The sequence below is a fragment of the Phyllobates terribilis genome, unplaced genomic scaffold (genome assembly GCF_046119375.1).
Source record: "Phyllobates terribilis strain yellow unplaced genomic scaffold, ASM4611937v1 Scaffold_7__3_contigs__length_470593459, whole genome shotgun sequence".
Taxonomy (NCBI): domain Eukaryota; kingdom Metazoa; phylum Chordata; class Amphibia; order Anura; family Dendrobatidae; genus Phyllobates; species Phyllobates terribilis.
This window is the reverse complement of record NW_027362767.1, coordinates 448,419,139-448,443,108: the sequence shown is the minus strand read 5'-3', so window position 1 is coordinate 448,443,108 and position 23,970 is coordinate 448,419,139. Positions and strand designations below refer to the sequence as shown.

Here is a 23,970-nt window from a genome sequence, read left to right as displayed (position 1 = left end):
TTTTTGCATATAGGAACAGTATTATAGCAGTTATATTGTTGTACATAGGAGCAATATTATAGTAGTTATATTGTTGTACATAGGAGCAGTATTATAGTAGTTATATTCTTGTACATAGGGGGCAGTATTATAGTAGCTATATTCTTGTACATAGGGTGCAGTATTATAGTAGTTATATTCTTGTACATAGGGGCAGTATTATAGTAGCTATATTCTTGTACATAGGGGCAGTATTATAGTAGTTATATTCTTGCACATAGGGAGCAGTATTATAGTAGCTATATTCTTGTACATAGGGGCAGTATTATAGTAGCTATATTCTTGTACATAGGGTGCAGTATTATAGTAGTTATATTCCTATGTAGAGGAGCAGTATTATAGTAGTTATATTCTTGTACATAGGGGGCAGTATTATAGTAGCTATATTCATGTACATAGGGAGCAGTATTATAATAGTTATATTCTTGTACATAGGCGCAGTATTATAGTAGTTATGTTCTTGTACATAGGAGCAGTATTATAGTAGTTATATTCTTGTACATAGGAGCAGTAATATAGTATTTATATTCTTGTACATAGGGGGCAGTATTATAGTAGTTATATTCTTGTACATAGGAGCAGTATTATAGTAGTTATATTCTTGTACATAGGCGCAGTATTATAGTAGTTATATTCTTGTACATAGGAGCAGTATTATAGTATTTATATTCTTGTACATAGGAGCAGTATTATAGTAGGTATATTCTTGTACATAGGGGCAGTATTATAGTAGTTATATTCTTGTACATAGGGTGCAGTATTATAGTAGTTATATTCCTATGTATAGGAGCAGTATTATAGTAGTTATATTCTTGTACATAGGGGGCAGTATTATAGTAGCTATATTCATGTACATAGGGAGCAGTATTATAATAGTTATATTCTTGTACATAGGCGCAGTATTATAGTAGTTATGTTCTTGTACATAGGAGCAGTATTATAGTAGTTATATTCTTGTACATAGGAGCAGTATTATAGTAGTTATATTCTTGTACATAGGAGCAGTATTATAGTAGTTATATTCTTGTACATAGGGGGCAGTATTATAGTAGTTATATTCTTGTACATAGGAGCAGTATTATAGTAGTTATATTCTTGTACATAGGAGCAGTATTATAGTAGTTATATTCTTGTACATAGGAGCAGTATTATAGTATTTATATTCTTGTACATAGGAGCAGTATTATAGTAGCTATATTCTTGTACATAGGGGCAGTATTATAGTAGCTATATTCTTGTACATAGGGTGCAGTATTATAGTAGTTATATTCCTATGTATAGGAGCAGTATTATAGTAGTTATATTCTTGTACATAGGGGGCAGTATTATAGTAGCTATATTCATGTACATAGGGAGCAGTATTATAATAGTTATATTCTTGTACATAGGCGCAGTATTATAGTAGTTATGTTCTTGTACATAGGAGCAGTATTATAGTAGTTATATTCTTGTACATAGGAGCAGTATTATAGTAGTTATATTCTTGTACATAGGAGCAGTATTATAGTAGTTATATTCTTGTACATAGGAGCAGTATTATAGTAGTTATATTCTTGTACATAGGAGCAGTATTATAGTAGTTATATTCTTGTACATAGGAGCAGTATTTTAGTAGTTATATTCTTGTACATAGGAGCAGTATTTTAGTAGTTATATTCTTGTACATAGGAGCAGTATTATAGTAGTTATATTCTTGTACATAGGAGCAGTATTATAGTAGTTATATTCTTGTACATAGGGGGCAGTATTATAGTAGTTATATTCTTGTACATAGGAGCAGTATTATAGTATTTATATTCTTGTACATAGGGGGCAGTATTATAGTAGTTATATTCTTGTACATAGGAGCAGTATTATAGTAGTTATATTCTTGTACATAGGAGCAGTATTATAGTAGTTATATTCTTGTACATAGGAGCAGTATTATAGTATTTATATTCTTGTACATAGGAGCAGTATTATAGTAGGTATATTCTTGTACATAGGGGCAGTATTATAGTAGTTATATTCTTGTACATAGGAGCAGTATTATAGTAGTTATATTCTTGTACATAGGAGCAGTATTATAGTAGTTATATTCTTGTACATAGGGGGCAGTATTATAGTAGTTATATTCTTGTACATAGGAGCAGTATTATCGTATTTATATTCTTGTACATAGGGGGCAGTATTATAGTAGTTATATTCTTGTACATAGGAGCAGTATTATAGTAGTTATATTCTTGTACATAGGGGGCAGTATTATAGTAGTTATATTCTTGTACATAGGAGCAGTATTATAGTATTTATATTCTTGTACATAGGGGGCAGTATTATAGTAGTTATATTCTTGTACATAGGAGCAGTATTATAGTATTTATATTCTTGTACATAGGAGCAGTATTATAGTAGTTATATTCTTGTACACAGGAGCAGTATTATAGTATTTATATTCTTGTACATAGGAGCAGTATTATAGTAGGTATATTCTTGTACATAGGGGCAGTATTATAGTAGGTATATTCTTGTACATAGTGGGCAGTATTATAGTAGTTATATTCTTGTACATAGGAGCAGTATTATAGTAGTTATATTCTTGTACATAGGAGCAGTATTATAGTAGTTATATTCTTGTACATAGGAGCAGTATTATAGTAGGTATATTCTTGCACATAGGAGCAGTATTATAGTAGTTATATTCTTGTACATAGGAGCAGTATTATAGTAGTTATATTCTTGTACATAGGAGCAGTATTATAGTAGGTATATTCTTGTACATAGGGGCAGTATTATAGTAGTTATATTCTTGTACATAGGGGGCAGTATTATAGTAGTTATATTCTTGTACATAGGAGCAGTATTATAGTATTTATATTCTTGTACAAAGGGGCAGTATTATAGTAGTTATATTCTTGTACATAGGAGCAGTATTATAGTAGTTATATTCTTGTACATAGGAGCAGTATTATAGTAGTTATATTCTTGTACATAGGGGGCAGTATTATAGTAGTTATATTCTTGTACATAGGAGCAGTATTATAGTAGTTATATTCTTGTACATAGGGGCAGTATTATAGTAGTTATATTCTTGTACATAGGAGCAGTATTATAGTAGTTATATTCTTGTACATAGGGGGCAGTATTATAGTAGTTATATTCTTGTACATAGGGAGCAGTATTATAGTAGTTATATTCTTGTACATAGGAGCAGTATTATAGTAGTTATATTCTTGTACATAGGGGGCTGTATTATCTGTGGAAGCAATAGTAATAGACTTCTTTAGAGCACTAGGAGGAGATGACATTGGGATAACAGAACCTTTAAGCCTTACAAATTATGGGAATAACTATTGAGTTATTACTGCAGTCCACAAGTTTGCACTTGACTTGGTGTACTCTTTTGGACTTCAGTCGTAGCTGAGTAGTTAAAGTTTGTGCTCCCTCCTCTCCCTGCCAGGGAATTTTGCAGTTACTCATGACTCATACAGGGAAAATAGTCCTCTTGTTTCCACGTAGAGCTTCGATGTAGAGATTAGCGACCCCATACTTAAACGTTCGGGGTTCAAACCGGACAATTAGAGTCCGGTGCTAAACGCCGAAGACTGACTTCTCCTGGAAGTCCGTTGCAATGTTCGGAGTTCTGGGGGAAGGTCAGAGACAGAATATTTTCCATCTCAAAAATTCAGGTACCCATTGTTTCCAATTGGCCTCGGGTTCTGGTTCAAGTTTAGGTACAGTTCTGGTACCCGGATTTAACTTTGGAATAAAGTTTGAGTCTGGTACCAGAACCCCAACTTCCACTGGTCCGCTCATCCCTACTTAGAAGGATTCAGCTGATCAGTTTTTAATCACATAATGTCATAGACTTAATGGAAAACAGAATTATGTTAAGATAATAAAAACTTTGATGGAAGGGCTTCTTTACAGTCAGTCAGTAGTGCTACAAAAAGTCACAGTGGAGTTTTGTGCTCACTTTTTCAGTAGTGATGGTATAGATTTGTATGTGTGATTGTGCTGTAATAAGTTTTTGTGTAAATGGGTTTTTAATTGAATAGAGTTTCTTCATTGCCTTCTTTTTCCTTTTCTCTCACCAGAAGTAACAGGATGTTTTTGACAAGATATAAGTCTTGCATTGTGCGGCAATGATTGGCGGCAGTATCTTGTTGCTTACATTTCATCTATGGGCGTCTGATGCTTGACTTCCCTGCTGAACAGCTGCTTTTAGGAACTTTTCATTGTGAACCATGCAAAGCTCCATACTTTATTAACAACTGTGCCCGGTGTTGTAGCTCCGTCCCTCTCGCCTTGCTGCAATGTAACCACAGGCGCTTGGAAAAGTGTGACGCTCTGAGTGGTAAGTGAAAAGGGGACCTGCTTATTACCAGAGGGGCCAAGAGCTGGGCCCCCCCAATGTAGTATTGTTGACCATCAATAATAATTCATATTTGATAATTGATATATTTGGATGTTTGGGTTGTTTCCAATGTTATTACAAGATTGATGGATATTATAACGCGAGTTCCAATTAATGAGTAGCAATGTGACGGAATTTAGCATTTTTTTTCTGAACTTGGCGCTCCTGCAAGTGGTTTATCTATAGTTCAATAAATTGTGAACAAAGGATCCAACCTCGTGATTTGTAGATATTGGAGATTAATCAATTCCACACAAGTCAAATCCACTTCGAATTTCACCAAAAATTAGGCTACTAACAACTTTGAATTTTTAAAATTTAATTTACGCAAATTCAGCAAATTCACAGCCTAACAGCCGTTGTTTTACCAGACTGAGTGCCGGGAAGGGGTAAGAATAATTTAACTTGTAATAGTCGCCTTTCCATTTCGCTTCCATACTTGTCCCACCATCACCTTTCCTTTGTCTTCTCCCGATCCGCTCATCTTCCTTCTTTTTCCTCTAGTTTTCCATCGAGTGTCGCTGCTGGTTAAATCCAGCCCAGTGACATGGGTCGTGATGCTCGTCATTGATGACCACATTGGATGTAGTCAGCGGCGGCGGCCAACTGGAAGACTGAAGGAAGAAGGACTAAAGAAGAGAAGAGGGAGAAGGAAGAGGAGCGTTTGTGGAAAGAGGGAGGGGAGCATAAATGTAATCAATGCAAATTGATTTCCTTTCCCCCTAAATGAAGCAAATCTACAATTCACTCACCTCCTGTAGATACATTCCCTATAAGGTTGCTTCATATTTTTCTTTATTTGGATAGTAAAGAATATGTAAGTTTTGGCAACCATTTTCTTTTCAGATTTGCATATTTTTGAAACGAAGAGAGACAAATACATGATTCATAGAAAGAAATGTGATATATACAGCAGACGGTTCTTTCTAAAGGTTGCAGCAATTTTATTTACTACCGATACAATATCATTCTTATTTGTCATGACTCGTAAATAATGAAGACTGTTGTGCAAGATGTGTCCAGAAACTCCTAGGTCACATTTTTGCAACATCTATTTATTGCTGACATAGAAACACAGTTAAAAAGGGGAAACATGACATCTGAAGTGAAGACTACAGGTAATGTATTCAAGTCTCATAAGAATTAACATTTATGTCTAGTTAATACATGCAACTTTCTGAGTGCCACAGGAGAGAATTCCATATACTCATATGAAAAGCGAGAGGGGGGCAAAATACACATTTGATTGTAAATCTTTTAGACTTTTTTCTTAGTGTGTTTTTTTTTTTTTTTTTTACAATTTTTACACAATTAAAACCAGTTTCTAAAAAAAAAAAAAAACCTTTACAGTGGGGACAATATAAAAAAAATGCCAACTCTACTTATATTTACCCGGCACAGAGAGAAATAAAAGCATTTTTTGCATTCGTTTTGATCCCTCGACAAGTGGAAGTTTTCTAGAAGCGACAAGCAGGTAAATTACAGCGTTTTACACAGAGATTTGTTTGTAAATTACATTGTTAGGTTACATTAAGAAGCTTACACAGAAAACCTACCGACCAGCAATCACACGATTTCTTTATTGTTCACGCTCGATACTTTAAGGACAAAATCATTTGGATTGTTTATTTCCTTTTGTCTCTCGGAGACAATTTAAAGCTCTTACAACGTCGATGAGGCGCGTTGACGTCTGTAGTATCAGAGATAAAGGAAGGATGAAGCATAGAGACATACATGGGGCGGACGGATTAAACCCCCCAGTTTAATTGGCCCTATTCAACCAATTGAAATGACGGGAATGTGGTCAAATTTCCAGTACTTAGTTATGTCGGCATATTGGCTTTTGCCTAGAAAGTGGTTTCTCAACAACGTTCCCTATTTCTATGGAAATCTTCCAATAATAAAGATTCTTATAACGCACATATCATGGTTTCGGAAGTGATGAGAGCGCTCTGTGACGGCACTTCTGGACTCAAAGATCCTTGGATGAAAAATTAGTTTGGCTAGCAAGAATGACAAAGGCCAACTCTTAGTGGATGAGGGCCACTCAGGGAAGAGTACCAATGAACGTCCACCATTACCAGCTTTACAAGTCCGGGATTGTTATCGAGAGTGATATGAAATCACCCATCATAGTGACGCTTTACCTATACCCATGTTTGATCGGTGTAGATGCTTGGACATTTCCATTTTTTCATCTTTTTTTTACATTTCTTTCGATATCCTAGTAGAAGACCCAATAAAGATGTGGAATTTTCTCCAGCATCGTCCCATGCTCAAAGTTTCTTTATGGCTTCTTCTATCTATTTTCTGGCCAATTGTACTTTGCCTGAAGCATCAACTACACAGGTTTATGGTGCCAATGAAGCCCACAAAAAAATCCTTTCCTTCCATTGTTTGGACTCAGTTTTTTCTTTAAAGGAGTCTGTTGGCACAAAATGACTGTTTTGGTTCCTGCTTTAAGGATAGGTGTTGGTTCATCCTTGGTGTGGCCAAACAGTTTATTGCACCCTCCCACCTACTTGTTTTGTCTCTACTTATGCCCTAATTTTGTAATTCCAGAGTTATCAATCAAGGAAGAGATCAACGGAGATGGATGTAAAACAAGTGGGTGCGATGGTGCACACACTGTACCGTTCCTCCACGCCAAAGGTACTCCAGGTGCCTGTACTTGGTCTGAACAGTAATTTTGTGCTAAGAGCCTTTCTTTAAATGTAGCGTGAGGTCAGCGTTTCCACTGAGTCTAGAGCTTCAAACTTTAGGGTATATCCACACAGGATTGAGGTAAGGCAGATCTTCTATTCAGAACTTGGCCATTTATATTGCGGGTTTTCACTTGTTGCACATATTTGTTTGCAGAAGGACACATTTAGAAAATTGTAAAAGTCATTTCAACAGTCAGATATTCCTCTACGGGTCCTGATTGTTCTTCTAGGAGACATCTGATCAACTTGAAAAAAAATGTCAATGATGTCCTCTTGTTCAGGTTTCACATCTTACTTCTGCTTTCGCAATCCAAGTGGTCTTTCGAGTAGAGGATCGATCTCCATTCTAGATGTGCCCCAACAGGCCATATACAAATCTGTTGTCAGAAATGGTTACTAGATTACAATATTCATTATTCCTCCATGAAATCTGTTTTCCAGGCTTGAAAACCACAACTGGGACTTCCGGATCTACAGTGAAGAGGCCCGGTAAATTAACTTAACCGAAATTACTTCAAAATGTAATAACTTTAATTTGTGAACGCACATTTTAATATTCATCGGTTCCCACGAAGGACCAACTAATTTGCATCCTTGTTTTCTGACTGTAACACGCGTTATATGAAGTCAAAGAATAATGGTTTAATATGGCAGAAAGGGAAAATAAAGAAATCGTGAACGTCTTCGACTGTTTTCATAAATCCATTACGTAAGTGACTGTTTTAACAATTTTCCTACTAAAACTAAAAGCTACTGCAGTCATCGATTTACTACTTTGACAGCTTTGTTGCTGCGCGATCGTCGTTTGTGATAAAGAAGACGATTGTAATGTACTATATACAACATAGAAACTAAATAGTGATGTAAACCACGGTGCCCGGTGCCTACGATGCCTCCACCATACGTAGAGGACTGCTAGAAGCGGATATATCTGTCGGGTACTTGTTAGTTGTGGAATATAAATTATACAAAACCATCGAAATGGACCCAGATCTACTCTATAGTTTAACAAACAGCAATGCTAGAACAACTACAACCCTGGATTTATCCAGCGGGAATAAGTGTGAAAGGCTCATATATCTATATAGGAAAGGACTGATGCATGAAACTCAACCAATAGGACTGTGTGATGTCGGAGGCTTAACCTGGGGTCAATATCCGGCTCCAACCTCTCTTGGAGGAGTCTTCCAACTCTGCTGACTTCTCATTGCCTTCACTTATATAACCCAACACTTGGGTCACATATCTCAAAAGTCTATCCCCGAGCTACAACCCTTGGTGATATTATGTAACAGTGGGTTAAATACGCTTCTCTATGTGTTACATTTTCCTATAAGATCACCTTTATTCCAAACATAAACCTTAGAGGGAATGCTTTAAGTGTTTTCGGGTCCATGGAGGTGTAGGACATCAGTCTCATCATGAATATATCTACCATAAAGTTAATGTTTGTGAGGTCTTTGGAGTCCATGGATACCCAGAACCTCATATCAGGATAAGCATATTCTCTTTTTTTTACCCATGAGTGGTTGGAATTTCTTCCTCCTTGATGCCATTATCTCAAGCTTGTGTACCATAGAGGGAATGCTTATGGGTGCTAAGAGGTTCATGGAAATGTGGGACCTCAGGTTCACCACAAATGTATGTACCATTGAGGGAATTATGTTGGTACTATGGGGCCCATGGCAATGAAGGACTCCTCGTCGCCATTAACCTGTATAGAGGGCATGATTATAGTTGCTAGTGGATCAAATAGACAAAGGACGTCTGATCAGGTTCACCAGAAACATACCATATGTGTTATAGAGGGAATGAATGTGGCTGATGTGACATCCATGGAAATGTAAGACCCCAGATCAGGTTCACCATATTGTTTTTTTTGCACATGAGCGGTTTGAAAAATTGGGGTTGGACCTCCTTCCGATATGATGACTCTACATCCATGGGATGAAAGGAAGTAGATGTTAGGATTAGCAACCATCAATAACAATGGTGACTATTTTTTTTTTTTTTTTGCTGTGGCGCCCTTTCCACTCCATTTAGGCCCCTTAAAAAAGACAACTGGCTCAATCATAACCCATAAAAGTTACGAAGGACTAACTCCCTAATCTAATGATTGTGGGCGACAGTGTTAAGAACATACAATACATGTCATTAGTCTTACTTCAGTCATTAGATGTAGTGTCGTTCTATATACACAATGTAGCTCATGTCACACTCCGATGTATATTACACATGTTGTATGGAGTGTTCAGCAGTGACTATGTACATCTGACACACAAGTATACACAGACGGAGCTACGAGATGCTCCTCAGAGCTGGTGCTCGTGTACAAAGATAGAATTACTTCCTGAAGCTGGTGCCTGTTGACATGGAGTGAAATTTGCCAAAGGAATAACTTTGACCGGATCTTCAATAGTACAGTGTCTCTCGCATGTGTTGTAAAACTGAGGTCGAGATGTCCCCTTGTCAGTATCTTCCTTGGGTACAGGTCTTCCAAGGGTGTGTACTCCGTCTGGCCTGGTACCTCTTCCCCAACCTTGTTGGAATCCAAACGTCGGCAAAGGAGGATTGGATTGTTGGTATTGGGTCAGGGATGGAGGCATCCAACAGTTATCGGAGTGGCCGAGGATCAGGCATTCTTGGGTGCAGGTCTCCGAGGCTTCTGCCAGGGCTTTCTGAAGATTCACTTCAATGGCTAGGAGGAAGAAAAAAATATTTTTCATTATTTTGACTGTAGGACAAGGAGAGAAACAAACGTGCACAATGTTCATAATGGGTCCAATTCATTCTTGCTTTTGCACCTATTTTTTGTCTTGTTTGTCCTGTTTTAAAGCTGTTTATTGTATTTTACATCAAATGATGGGGGAATTTATAAAATTGGCATGCACGGGTTGTCCGGTCCAAAATGATAAGTCTGTGGGATTGCAGACTTATGAATCCCCCCTGTGCGTGGCAGGGATTTGCCGGTTCCTGAGCCGATACCGGCGGGTATGTATGCGTTATACATACCCCCGTCCACAGCCCTTCCAGTGGGTGCGGCCTCACTTTATACAATGGTATGGAGCAAGGTTGCGCCCACTAGTTGGTCCTGCCTCCGAAACCAGCAAATCCTCAAAGCACGCAGTGCGCACGCTGGGGGGGGATTAATAAGTCTGCAGTCCCACATAGTGACTGCATACTCATCATTTTGGATCAGACAACCCATCGAAGCCCACTGGAATAACCACACGTCTTCATAACTTTTGCTCATCTGATAAGTCAGGGCTCTTAATTTTTAGAAGACAAAATTGTTACAAAACTAGACAATTTTTTTTTTGCAACCTGCTTTTATCCCAGTCTTGGCCAACTTTTTAAAATATGTTAGACTGCGTGCCCATGATCAGGAATAGTAGCATTTTGCACACAGCACATTTTCGCTGCATCGAAGAAATCCCATGCCCACTGTGCTTCTTTTTGACGCTGCGTAAACTCACCCGTGGTGCGGGTTTACGAACCGCAGCATTGCCAATTTTTGTAGCAAAGACACTGTGCATATTTTCCCCAATAGACTGTTATTAGATGCGGTAAATCCACATAGATCTAAATCACATGCAATTTAAAAGTGCGTAATGTAGAACGCAGCAAAAATACCTTGTGTCCAAAACGCTCCTACTCCTGATCGGGGCCACGCAGCCCTAGAGTTTATCCAAGAGAAGCTCGTGGCTGAGCGCAGCTGCCAAATTCATCATAATGTACCCTACTAAAATGGCATGAGTTGTCACACACCTGTACACCAGCCCCTGACTATAATACATTTTTTTGTGGTGGCGGACGGCTGCTGAAAGATCCACCAAATTCATCGAGACTCGCGCCTGTTATTAAATTTGGTGCATTTCATTCCAGCAAACCCTTCATTAAGACGGGTACAAAGCACCAGTTGTGATGAATCGGGGCCATAATTTACGATTTCATGTCTTAGAATATAGTAAATTTTCCCCAGAGGCGAATGATCTTGCCCCTTTGCTAAAACCCATCTACTTTTTTTTTTTTTTTAATAATAATGATTTTGGCTCAAATAGGTAACATGTAAGAAGAATTTTGCAAGAAGTTCTTCTTGGGTCAAATATTGTTACTCTTTGATGCCAAAAAAAATGGCTTAAAAGAATTCCCCCCATTGAGTTCAAATTGACCTTGTGATTCAGCCAATGTTCCTATGACACAGTCCAACGAGCACTTGGGGCGGAGGTCCACCCATAGGTCCTCCTCCCCCATTTGTGGTAAAGGAGGAATCATTGTTCTACTTGACTGCAATATTTATGGGCCAGAGGACTGGCAATCCTTCCGGTTGTGATACATCTACATCACAACACTTACAGTACAGCAGAGTTCACACTATGGAAATGCGATTTAACCCTGTAGAAAAATCTGTGAACTGATCAAATTTCTTTTAAATTTTTCAAAAACACAACAAATCTAAAAAAAAAAAACAATAATAACAATAAAGTGTATATACAGAAACCATCATGGATCAATACTATAATACAACCACGTCACCATCACCATTTCCAGCTATAATGCATTACTTTCATAACACAGTGCAATGGAGAAATATAATTGCGGCATGCTTAGCGCCTTATTTTTTTAAAGAACATTCATCACCCGCATGCAGTGGGGGGAAAAAAAAATCTGATTTTATGAAGCTTTGTTGGTATTTTCTAAGCATTTTGCAACCATCTTGCAAGCATTTTGCAAGCATCTTGCAAGCATCTTGCAAGCATTTTGCAAGCATCTTGCAAGCATTTTGCAAGGACTCAGCAACTTCCTACCGAAAAGTAATTTCATTAAAAGAAAAAATTCCCTTCCAGTTGGATTTAGTATTTGATAATGGCGTCCATTATCCTTAGTCTCAGAGAAGTTCTTTGATTGTTTTGGAAAAATATTTTAAGTGCAAAATTTGCAGAGAAAGAGCAAACGATGCAGGATTTAGGTCCCACCAATATAGAACAGTTACTTGTGTCCTCATCTACACACAAGACATAGTCCGTAGGATCTAACAGGCCATTTGTGTATCTTCCCGAAAGAAGTAGACCTGAATGCAAAGTGATTATTGCTTGAGTCACCTCCTCTTGGATCCATGATTGTACTGGAGTCTAAGTGCGCCGGGACATCTGTGGGCGCAATAAAGGGACCACCGACCGCAATAGTGAAAAGGAGCACAACTAGTGGACACTTTATGGCAATCGTGGGGACAGTGATAGCAACTGGTTAAGAGGACCTTGCTTTTTGAGGTGTGAGCTCCAATCACCCTCCCAAAACTGCAGATCACTTGTACTTTGAGCTTGGAAGATTAATAAACAGTAACAGGTTTCCAACTGGGAAATGATCATAAAAAATCATTAGTTACATAATTAAAACGGCCAACTGGTTAGAAGATCTGAAGGATCTCATGACTTTGGTGGGATAATCGTGAAACTCCACAGACCAGATTTACAAAAAATGCACTAAAAAAAAAGGTTTCCATATTTTAATGAAGTGGAGAGAAATGGAAGTAAATCAGTGCCAGTCTCTTCTGGAAGCCGCCATTTTTCAATGCAGTGTGGTCGTAGGACAGGATTGTGGACAATCTCACCAAAATCAGTGGATTCACCCAACTATGATGTTTGTGGATCACTTAAAGGGTTTTTTGTCAAGAACAAAAGTTCATTTTAATCAATAGATCTTGGAATAATAATAACTTCCACAATTGGATGTGTTTAAATAAAATGTTCCTGTGCTGAGATAATCTTATAAATGTTCCCCTGCTGTGTACTGTGTAATGGCCGTGTCTGACCGTACAGGAACATGGTCTGATCATACCACAGCTCCTGGGCAGGGGAGGAAGCAAAAGAGTATACAGACAGGACAGCAGGGGATCACAGCTGATTCATTCTTGGAAGCAGAACATTATTTAAAAACAGGCAGAGAAATGTTTTATCTCACAAAAAGAATAATTTGTGATCCCCTCCTGTAATGTCTGTATACTCTTTTCCTTCCCCCCCCTGCCCAGGAGATGTGGTATGATCAGACCATGTTCCTGTACGGTCAGACACAGCCATTACACAGTACACAGCAGGGGCACATTTATAAGATTATCTCAGCACAGGAACATTTTATTTAATAACATCCAATTGCGGAAGTTATTATCATTCCCAGATCTATTGATTTAAAATGAACTTTTGTTCGTGGGAAAACCCCTTTAATTAGTTAGTTTGTTGTTTTTTTTTTGTAGGATATGCCATTATTTTTATCTGTGGTTTTCTATCCCACCAGTCCTGAGAATGAAGGATCTGCAGCACTGCACTGGTTTTACTTCATGGGTCTTTTACCCTTTGTCGTGCAACACTCCCCACACAAATTTGATGGTTTTTTAGCGTCACTGTGTAAGGAGAAACAGTGATTGTGTTATTAGGGCTTAACGTAGTTGTGCGCCCCCTGTAAGCTGTAAGTGGTGGGTGCTCTAGAGATCTATGACCTCCATCTCTAAGACAATGATGACATATGGAACACTATATACATAACTATCCGGTAGGTGAATGTATTTTTAGTTTTGATTCTTTTTATATACTTTAAGACCATCATGGACCCATTTTTAAAAATGATTAATAATAAGTGATAAACACCCCATTAAGTTAGAAGTTTGATCCATCGAAAAATAATATCTTCTTTTGGAAAACCTTCTGCCTTCACCTACTCCAAACCATCTAAGAGTTTCCGAAATCTTGTGATCCCTCACGGTATGGGTTTGGAGGCTTCTCTTGTATCGGGGGTTTTGTGGATTTGTGGTATTCGCCTCTGATCATTAGTTCCGCCATTCCCCCGCATTATCACCCGTTATCTCCGGTAATGAAGACATCTCCCGCTTTTGTTTACCGGCTGGGTGAAAGGGACAGAATACTTATCTCTGCGATTTCATGTTCCATACGCCACAGATATGTTAATGGGATAAGATGTGAATAATATGGAGCCATGCATGTCATTTGCATCTATTAGCGGGGAATTCGCTAACATAAATCATCGGTAAACAGAGGCAATGAAATCGCAGCCACATGCAAATTGCCACAATGCGCTGCCTTCTTTATATACACTAACATTAGAAACACAACATCAAATCCTATGAAAATTGAAATGAAAGCGCTTTCTTCTCTAGCTTCATTCATTTGCTCTTCCATTCATTCATATTTGCTTAATTTAAAAAGCAACACCATAAAAAAATCCTGAAAAAAAAAAAAAGAAAAGATAATTTACCATAATGGACTTGTATAGGGTTAGAAAAAAACGGGCTGCTTTCTTCCAACAACAGCGCCACATCCATCCTCAGGTTGTGTGTGGTATTGCAGCTCAGCTTTAATGAATATAAGCTGCGATACTAGACCCAACCGGTGGACAGGTGTGGCGCAGTTTCTGGAAGGATGCAGCAGGTCAGGGAGGTGTTTTTTTTTATTTTCTTAATTTTAGCACCACTATAGGCCAATTTTTCACACCACCATGGGCCAATTTTTCACACCATCATGGGCTTAATTTTACCACCACCGTGGGCTAATTTTTCCCATCTCCATGGGCCAATTTTTAGCATCACTATTGGCCAATTTTTAGCATCACCATTGGCCAATTTTTAGCACCACCATGGGCCATTTTTTAGCATCACTATTGGCCAATTTTTAGCACCACCATTGGCCAATTATTAGCACCACCATGGGCCAATTTTTAGCACCACCATTGGCCAATTTTTAGCACCACCATGGGCCATTTTTTAGCACCACCAAGGGCCATTTTTAGCACCACAATGGGTGATTTTTAGCACCACTAAGGGACAACTTTTAGCACCACGATGGACAAATTTTCAAAACATTTATCAGTAGTGGACAACCCCTTTAAGATACTGAAATTGCAAAATGAAATTTGAGGGTTTAACTTAGAAACAGTCTCTTTAAAATGATCTGACGCTCACAGAATCCTGAAATACACCGATCCTGGGTTACGGAGCCTGTCTCAAACGCACGCGTCTTGTTTTCTCATGATGGTTTGTGTTTGATGTAGATTTCATATCTGAAGACACGGTAATTATTGGCTTTTACAGGGTAGACAGACAGACAGCAGTGAGATCCGCGTGCTTCATTTCCTCGCTTCTGATGTTTAGATTGAAAATGCCCATCAAATGGTATCCGGTAGAGCCCGGACGGCAATGCTAATGTTCATGTGCCACAATTCATAGAAATACCCCCGGAACATTCATCATTGGAAACTAATGTAAGACTCATTTAAAAAAAAAATATATGTCAGCTGGAACATTAACCACTGATTATATAGTGACGAGGCACTGGTCGAGGGGGCGACATATTGGGCAGCAGTAAGTGAACAGTCAGCTCTTGTTGTCGACGTGTTGGAAGCAAGAAAAAGGGGTAGATGTAATATCTGAGCGACTGCAATGAGAGGCAACTTGTGATATCTAGAAGACGGTTTTATGGAGTCTTCTCGAAATACAGTGGTGTCTACCTAACCAATTCAGGTCCATGGAAAAGCAGTAAGATCATGGATGCCAAAGCTCCTTTGCTTAATGTTGCCATGAATGAATTACAAAAAGCAAAAATATACTACTGGCCATGACAAAATAGTGCCAGCATTTGCCGAGCATGTCCACCCGCTGTGTATGGGGCTGTGTAGCTGAACACTGGTCATAGCACCAACGATGGATCCTTTCCACCTTACAAAAGTGAACAGAGTGGGTACATGTTCATCAGAACTGGACCATGAAGCAATGGAAGTAGATAGCCGCGAAAGAGATGTCACCAGGGTGCAGTATGAGAAGAAGACAAGCCGATGAAGGTATTGCAATGGCGCAGTGCTCTGCTTGGAATCCTTATTGCCCAAAACTATGGAAACGCATAAGTCTGCATTGGCGCTGTAGACACAAAACGTCATGACCTTTTCTTACTAAGGCAAAAAGTGTTGCAAAAGTGCACACGGAATTTCACCTCTTGAGGTTTTTACCTTGACAGCTGCATCATAGCGTCCAAAATATATAGGAACTGGAGCCACAGGCCATCATGCACGGTGACGCTCTGAGACTGGTCATGTTTGACCCCCCCAATCGGCTACAGTGACGTGTAGCATCATTTTATCTTCTATGGGGCTCCATAAGGACATGCAATGCCATGCTGGCGCTCATACTGTTGGTGTACATTGACGCTTGACCATTCTCATCAAAGACGTCCAAAAGTCATTGGATTTCATCAGTTGTACCTTATTTTCCAATCTTCATTAGCCAGTATACATCATATACACACTATATACCATATGTGTGAAAGACCACTAAAACAATGACGAGTGACAGATTTTGGATGTTAACCAAGGCGCGGGTACAACTCTGTAGAGTTTTGTCTCATTACAGAACTAGCAACAATTAGCAGACAATTACGCAAATTACCTTTAATTGTATCATGACGGAGCTGGATGTTGTATTGCCACAACACGGCTTATACATGAATTCTTATCTAGCTGGGCCAATACAATTTTCTGCTCTGCCAGAAATGGCTTTCATTCCTGAAGTATTCCTCAATAATGACATAAGTAGTACTGTCAGCCTAGCGGGAAGGTAGCAGAGCTATGCCGATGACGGAGGGGCGGCGGTGCTCGAATCAGCCAAGAGACATGAAGCCATGGGGGGGGGGGGGATCGGATGCTCGGAAACTGAACACAGGCCAAGCAAAGGGTTTCAGCCATAGCAGGTAGGGGAATTATTGGTTTAACTTACCCAGGGGGTCAAATGGAGGCGTCTGAGTGACATAATTTAGTAGATGTAATTCTGTAAGAAACCATTTCGACAGGAGAAGATGGAAAAAGCAATGAAGAGGGATTGTTAGCATGGAAAGGGTCTGGTTCAAGGACAGCAACACATCACAGAGAAATATATTCCTATGTAAAGAAGGATGATCACCTTTTCACTCCCGTAGAAGAGTAAGACAATCTATAGACGTCCACATTAACCTTAGAGCAAGCAACGCCCAGTTATGTAAGATGTCCGGACTGGTGAAATACTGAACAAATCTGCTGCTTTATGTAAGACCACAGGCAATTATTCCCATTCATCCAACCTGTGACCCAGCAAGGTGTATCTATAGCTGTTACTGTAAATAGTGGTCTGCGATGAGATTGGTGGTCTGCGATGAGATCGGTGGTCTGTGATGAGATCGGTGGTCTGTGATGAGATCGGTGGTCTGTGATCAGATCAGTGGTTCTGGATGTGATTGGTGGTCTGTGATGAGATCGGTGGTGTGTGATGAAATCGGTGGTTCTAGATGAGATCGGTGGTCTGTGATGAGATCGGTGGTCTGTGATGAAATCGGTGGTCTGTGATGAGATCAGTGGTCTGTGATGAGATCGGTGGTCTGTGATGAGATCGGTGGTCTGTGATCAGATCAGTGGTTCTGGATGTGATCGGAGGTCTGTGATATGATCGGAGATCTGTGATGAAATCGGTGGTTCTAGATGAGATCGGTGGTCTGTGATGAAATCGGTGGTTCTAGATGAGATCGGTGGTCTGTGATGAAATCGGTGGTCTGTGATGAGATCGGTGGTCTGTGATGAGATCGGTGGTCTGTGATGAAGTTGGTGGTCTGGTATGAGATGGGTGGTCTGGTATGAGATTGGTGGTCTGTGATGAGATGGGTGGTCTGTGATTAGATCAGTGGTTCTAGATGTGGTCTCAGGTGAGTTTTTATATCAAGGATCCCATCAACCAACTACTAGTTATATAAGCCTAATAAATAGCGACCATTCTTCATACAGAACTTCAGTGAGAGTCAATCGGTCCCAGTAATTGGTAAAAAAAAATTAGTAGTTTCATCCTCCAGCGTTATCTACCATTACATGAGCTCCGGTCTCCTAATTAATCAGTTACTATGTCATGTAGAACTATACAATGATCGGAAGTCACGTGCAAATTTAGGTAAAATTTTAAGAAATTTACACATTTAGACAGAGAGAGTTTTTTTTTTCTCACAACAGACATTCTTTCCTTCAGGGAACAACAGACCTTTTATGGGACAAGTTTATGGTCACAACTTAAAAATAACTAAATCTGTCTATAAACATATATTAGTAGCTGGCTGTCACTCCAGTGCTGGACTCTCAGCTACACCGCTCAGTACTGCAGCACAGTATAATGTCCTCTTGCTGCTTTATTATATATTTTTTTCCCAATTACATCTACACTGCTCAGCGCTGCTGTATAATATCCTCCATGCTGCCGAGCATGTGCTGCATACAGTCAGAAGAGCAGGAATCCCTCATGTCTGTGTGTGCTGTGCATGGGAGACATACCAGCTCGTCTCCACTCACTACCTCAGAGATAACTGGAAAATCAGAGATGGATACAAGTCCTTTAACAGCCAGAAATAGTGTAATTCCTCATCTACACACAACATCTTATTCTGAAGAGTCACCTGGAATAACTGTATAATTTAGCCGCCTGTACACCTATATTAGCTGACAGCTGTTCCTCTTGACCCCCTCCATACTTCTACATGCTCGAGAGAAGAGAATCTCGCATGCAATGACTTATCTCCCTCGGGAACAAAGGTTTGGACGTGCTGAAATCCAACATGATTTGATTTTTTTCCCAATTTAGGACACCCCCATTACACATTACAGATGTGACTGATCTCAACAAATTTGCTGGTCTATATAACGTTTCACCCTGATTGTCTACATTTTGCTGCAAGGTTCCAGGAGAAAGGAGCGTATATTTTTGCAATACCCCAACCCCTTTTCTTAAGCCTCACCCACTCCTCCATTATTGGTCTGCCTGAATGAAGACACCTCTTAAAACAGCTGGTTTCTTGGAGGTTGCAGGCAGGTTCAGTGGAGCCAAGGAAATTTGCTGACTAAGGGATGAGAGGACCCATGGGAGTTCAGGTTTTGGTACCTGACCCGAACTTTATTCAAAACTTCAGTTTGGGTACCAGAACTGTACACAACCTGAACCCCATTGACAACAACTCCAAACTTTTGAGTTGGAAAATTCTCGCTTTCTTTTTTTTCCCCAGAATTCTGAACATTGCAACGGACTTGCAACGTTTGGCACTAATAGTGATGAGCAAGAGAGCCGTGGAGAATGGAACACATTATTTGAGCACGCCTGAGATACTTGGATAACACCTGAACATGCTCGCTCATCACTAGACACTAATTGTCCAGTACGAAGGCGGAAGTTTTAAGTTCGGGGTCGCTCATCTCTATTACTGACACTTCCGAGAGTCCGGAAAGTCTCTCCTTTTCCAAGAGCCTAGCAGATGTTGTTGGAGAATCGTCATGTAACAGGTATAAGAACCTTTCCCGGTGATAATTCTCGATACCAATCATCTATCGGGGTGATTCTAAACTTTGCTGCTTGTCAAGGTCATATCTGATTCAAGCTTTCCTGGAGAGGTCTGTAGTTAACGACGGGGCTGTCCTCTCTTTTCCAATGATTAGAGCCGTGCAATCCTTTTGTCTTTGAGATATAAGAACAGTAAGCGATAATGGCCACGATGGCTGGAATATTTATTCAGCACCAAGTTCCCGGGTCAATATATTCCAATATTTATAAGCCGAGCTTTCATGAAGAAGAAATCAATTCACCAGAAGCTTTAATTTGACATTGGAATATGTAAATATCAACCGCAACATTTTAAACAATTAAGATAAGACGTCTCTTCAAATCCAATTCCCCCGCAGTCATGTATTTATTTGATCTGCCACTTACATTGACATTAGCTCTAACCACATATTATTATGTACTTTGATTATGGTTGGTGCCCTTAAGCAATGAGAGGTCGCTCGTCTTTTGTGAGCGTGTTTTGCCTGTTCTATCTAATGGCATACGTCCATTGCACTTTATCTTAATGCCTCCCACGTATTTTTCACTCTGGCCTGTCAATCAAACCCTTGAGCGATGCACTCAATGTTCACGCCATCCCTACATCTAAGGTATCACTTGCACCTCTTTCATTCCAGGGCTGAAAGCACTATTTTGACAATGAACGGTGCTATTATACACCCTAAGGCCCTTAAGCCATAGGATAAAGTCATTGAATGAGTCAGTTTTTCATGCACTGACATCAAACGACTAATTCCCCTACGGCTGTCCACTGCGTTCCCGCTTAACGCGTATCTTTAGTGTTATGATTAAGGACGCAGAGCGCGTCTGAAATGCGTCAGCCTGTGTGTGGATTGTAATTGCACTTTATTTTGAGAAATAAAGCTTTTTCTAAACTCATTCTTTCTTGCATGAATGTATACAGGGATGAGGCGGCGTCTGTGCAGGTTTATGGGACTGAATGGAGCAGATGATGATCACCACTCAGAGTGCAATTTCAAAGTAGGTGACTGGTAAATTCTGTTGTATGTACATGAGGAATAACATTATTTATGGCACTTTTCACCAGTTTTTCCCTCTGCAGGCTCTATCTCTAATAATCAGTTGTCTCTGAGCTAGTGGATGAAGAATAGCCATTATGATTTTTCCCATATACAGCATACACATACTGTATATGAGGGATTACTGCTCCATCTCTAAGCAGTACATGCTCAGCAGCAGCAATAGCACTGCCATTATACAGAAGTACTGAGCAGAGTATCTGTGAATTCAACACAGGGGTGATATATACAAGTAAGGATCAGCACCATCCTTGTGTGTCTATGCCACTCTCCACTCTCCAACAGGCAGCTGTAATCTGATCCCTCAGTGAGCTGTCACTTTTGTCTGGAGCAGGATGGATTTTATGAGTCACAACAGCTTGCACCTGTTCACGTTTATGTCATTCTGTTAGAAGGTGTTGGTTGGATTTTTTTTTTTTACATAGACACTGCCCCAAAAATATTCAATGGTGAGCCATTCTGCTACCACACATCCAACCTGAGTCATGAAAACCCATGCTTGTAGAGTATAACCCTATCACTTTTAGAAAGCAGCATGACCTTCTAACTGGTTCGGAGGAGGTGTTAAATTCTCCTTGAACGCTGAAAATCAAGAGGTCCGGTGCTCCCATTCTCCATTGGCCCCATAGCTGCTGACTGGTCTGCCTCTTTAGTATGTATACCCTTGGAAAGGAATGGTCCTGAAAGGATAATACTTGGTGAAATTAACCACCATGGAGCCAATGGAGCACCCAATCTCCGATGCAAAATCTGCACTATGTGCCAAATATGTAGGGTTTATAGTAATGCCAAGGGCACCTGTGGTGTCGGCAATTCTACTATCACTTCTGTACAGAAAAGTTATTACAACTTCAGTGCCAATAAATATATTGTAACGTTGACCTTGTTGTGATGAGGGTATTATTTTATTGCCTCTTCGTATCCGCGTGATTACTGAAGGACTTTGTTACTGAAGAGGATAATACACAATTAAACTTAATTAATGATGTGATTATTCATTTATGCTCCATTATTTATTTCATCAGAATGGATCTGAATGTGGCACCTTTTCTTCCGAGTACTTGCATTGTTACCTTTCTTTATAATGACTGTAAAGTCAATGATGATGAGCGGGAACTCTTCAAGGTCAGCAAGACAGAAGTTTGATTACGGAAGTTAAACATAATTCTGCCTTAAGGAAATCATGAAGTTTTAGCCAACGTAGAGGAGGGATCTCCAGCCTTTGACTCTCCAGCTATTATGGAACTACAACTCCCATCATGGCTTCACCACTTGTGGCTGTGACAACACATCAGGAGAAAGCATTTCCCACCAGTTGGAGACCAATGTTGTGCAACTTCTATGGATTATAATACAAACTGGAATTTCTTAATTTTCTGGTGCAGCTGATTCATCCCGACCCCCGAGATTTCTGTATCGTGGTCTCATGGCCATGTCATCCATAGCCCGCACGCTTCTTCCAGTGCCATGCTCTCCTTCCATTTCCTTACACTGTAACCAATTCTAAAGCATCTAGACTTTGTTGATAAAGAATAATCAAAATGTCTTGGTTTCTGAAGATTATTGAAGAGGGTTCTTGAGGTGCTGCGAGAACACCAACTCATTTTTTTTCTTCGGTCGGATCCTTATAGGACCCTGGCGGACAGACACAGAGGAGGGCAATGTGCAAGAACAGAAAATGGGCCCTTTGCAGTCCAATAACTCATCATAATGCACAATTCCGCATGTTTTGTAGGTGGTAAGGGCCCGCACAGGTTGCACCATTGATATGTTCACCCCTGTTATAAGGGTTGTCTGTAACTTTTACATTGATGGCCTATCCTCAGAATAGTTCATATATGTGTGATCGGTGGCAGTGTACACCCGGTGCCCCTGCTGACCAGCTGTTCCTGGTGCTGGTGTTGGCCGGATGTACTCGTTGCGCAGCTGCACAGCATAGCTTCATTGATGGTCTAGTGGCTGAAACTGGGTCATCAGCCCCCTATTCAAATTTATAAGGGGTGAATCAATGTAAAGGTCCCGGACAATGCCTTGAAGTTCTACTCTTAAAGAAAAAAATCAATGGGTTTATAAACTTATAAATGACAGACATCTATATGGACCCTGTAAAGACCCAGGGTCTTCCGTGAGCGTCACGCTACTCAGACAACACAGGGTGAGGGTAAAACAGCGTGGCAATACTTTACTGAACCACAAAGCGGACAATAAACACACAGAATAGTCCCAGCAAATACCCAAGATGGTACAACATTACGCAGTCTCATCCTCCCTTCTCCACCCGCCTGGGATAGAACAGCTGCAACTTTGCAGACTTCAAGGGCTGACTACCTCAACCAGTGGCCCCCCACAGAGAGAAGGTAGTGGCAAGCTTAGGAAGCTAGCAGTCCATCGATGTACAAGACCAGGAGACCCGAGGGTCCCAACCTGGCCTCTCCGAGAGTTTCCGTGGAGCCAGATGACCGGCAGTTCCCAATCTGGCTTCTCCGAATGTCTCAGTTCGTTGCAGGCGACCGGTGGGTCCCTCCTGGCGACTCCAAACAACATATCCATGGGGCCATGTGACTTCTTCATTCCAACCTGGTCTCCCCAAAATGTATCCATGTCTCTCTGATGGTTAATGGAGCATATCCGTATCTTTCCAGTCAGGGCCGTACCCTTAGACTAGAATCATTTAGAATACAAATCTGTGTTTCTTTGGGTAATGTCATGCAATCCATCTGCAGTCCTGAAGGATGTCTCTCATTCTCCTTGTAAAGTCTTTCTCCAATCTCTGGTTTAAGTGTGACTGCCACAGAAACACATGTTCCTTCTGATTCCCTGGGCTCAGCCCCCTGAATGGCAGAAGTGCTCTCACCCTCCCCTTCCCCCCAAAGCTAAGTGTGCATTAGTGGTGGTATCTTTCTCAGGAGGACTGCATCACCTGGGTCTACATGTGAGACTCCCTGTGGTGAAAGCTCCGCCGGATCTTCTTTCAACACTTACACAATGGGCCTGGCAGATTTTGGTTACAGGCTCCTGAGATACTAATGAAATTAGTGGAATGCTGGACACTTTACAAGTTAAATTAGTGTACATAAAGTGACGAGCAAGCAGAACCTTAATAAAACACAGCCAGCAATCTCTAATAAAACACAATAATGTATTTCTCTTGGATTAACAAATCTAATTGTCTGGCTAATTAAGATTTTAGGCTGTGTCGTCACAGACCCTCATCTTTGGGCTAGAATGGAGATGGGCTGTAAGAGTGGTTCCAAATACGGAAATGTTGGGTGGGCTATGGCTTCCTTTTCTGATCATAGCTGATTTCTAAGTGTGAGAAAAGCTGGACCATGTAGAAGAAATTATCAAAATATCAAGAAAAGGGGAATATTTGACAAGCCTAAAGATGCAGGATAG

General features: G+C 40.1%; 1 protein-coding gene across 2 annotated transcripts in view; it reads right to left on the bottom strand.

The window, feature by feature from the left end:
• Positions 1 to 5,362: 5,362 nt before the first annotated feature.
• PCDH11X (protocadherin 11 X-linked) overlaps positions 5,363 to 23,970 on the bottom strand; it is a 1,985,008-nt gene continuing 1,966,400 nt past the window's right edge. The window contains exons 6-7 of one of the 2 annotated variants that reach the window (XM_073642177.1): positions 16,910 to 16,960; positions 5,363 to 9,835 (exon numbers count right to left, since the gene is read on the bottom strand). In XM_073642177.1, coding sequence (XP_073498278.1) covers positions 9,450 to 9,835; positions 16,910 to 16,960 — 437 coding nt within the window. In that variant the 3' untranslated portion in view covers positions 5,363 to 9,449. The remainder of the gene's footprint in view (positions 9,836 to 16,909; positions 16,961 to 23,970) is intronic. The other variant, XM_073642178.1, reaches the window with a different exon arrangement.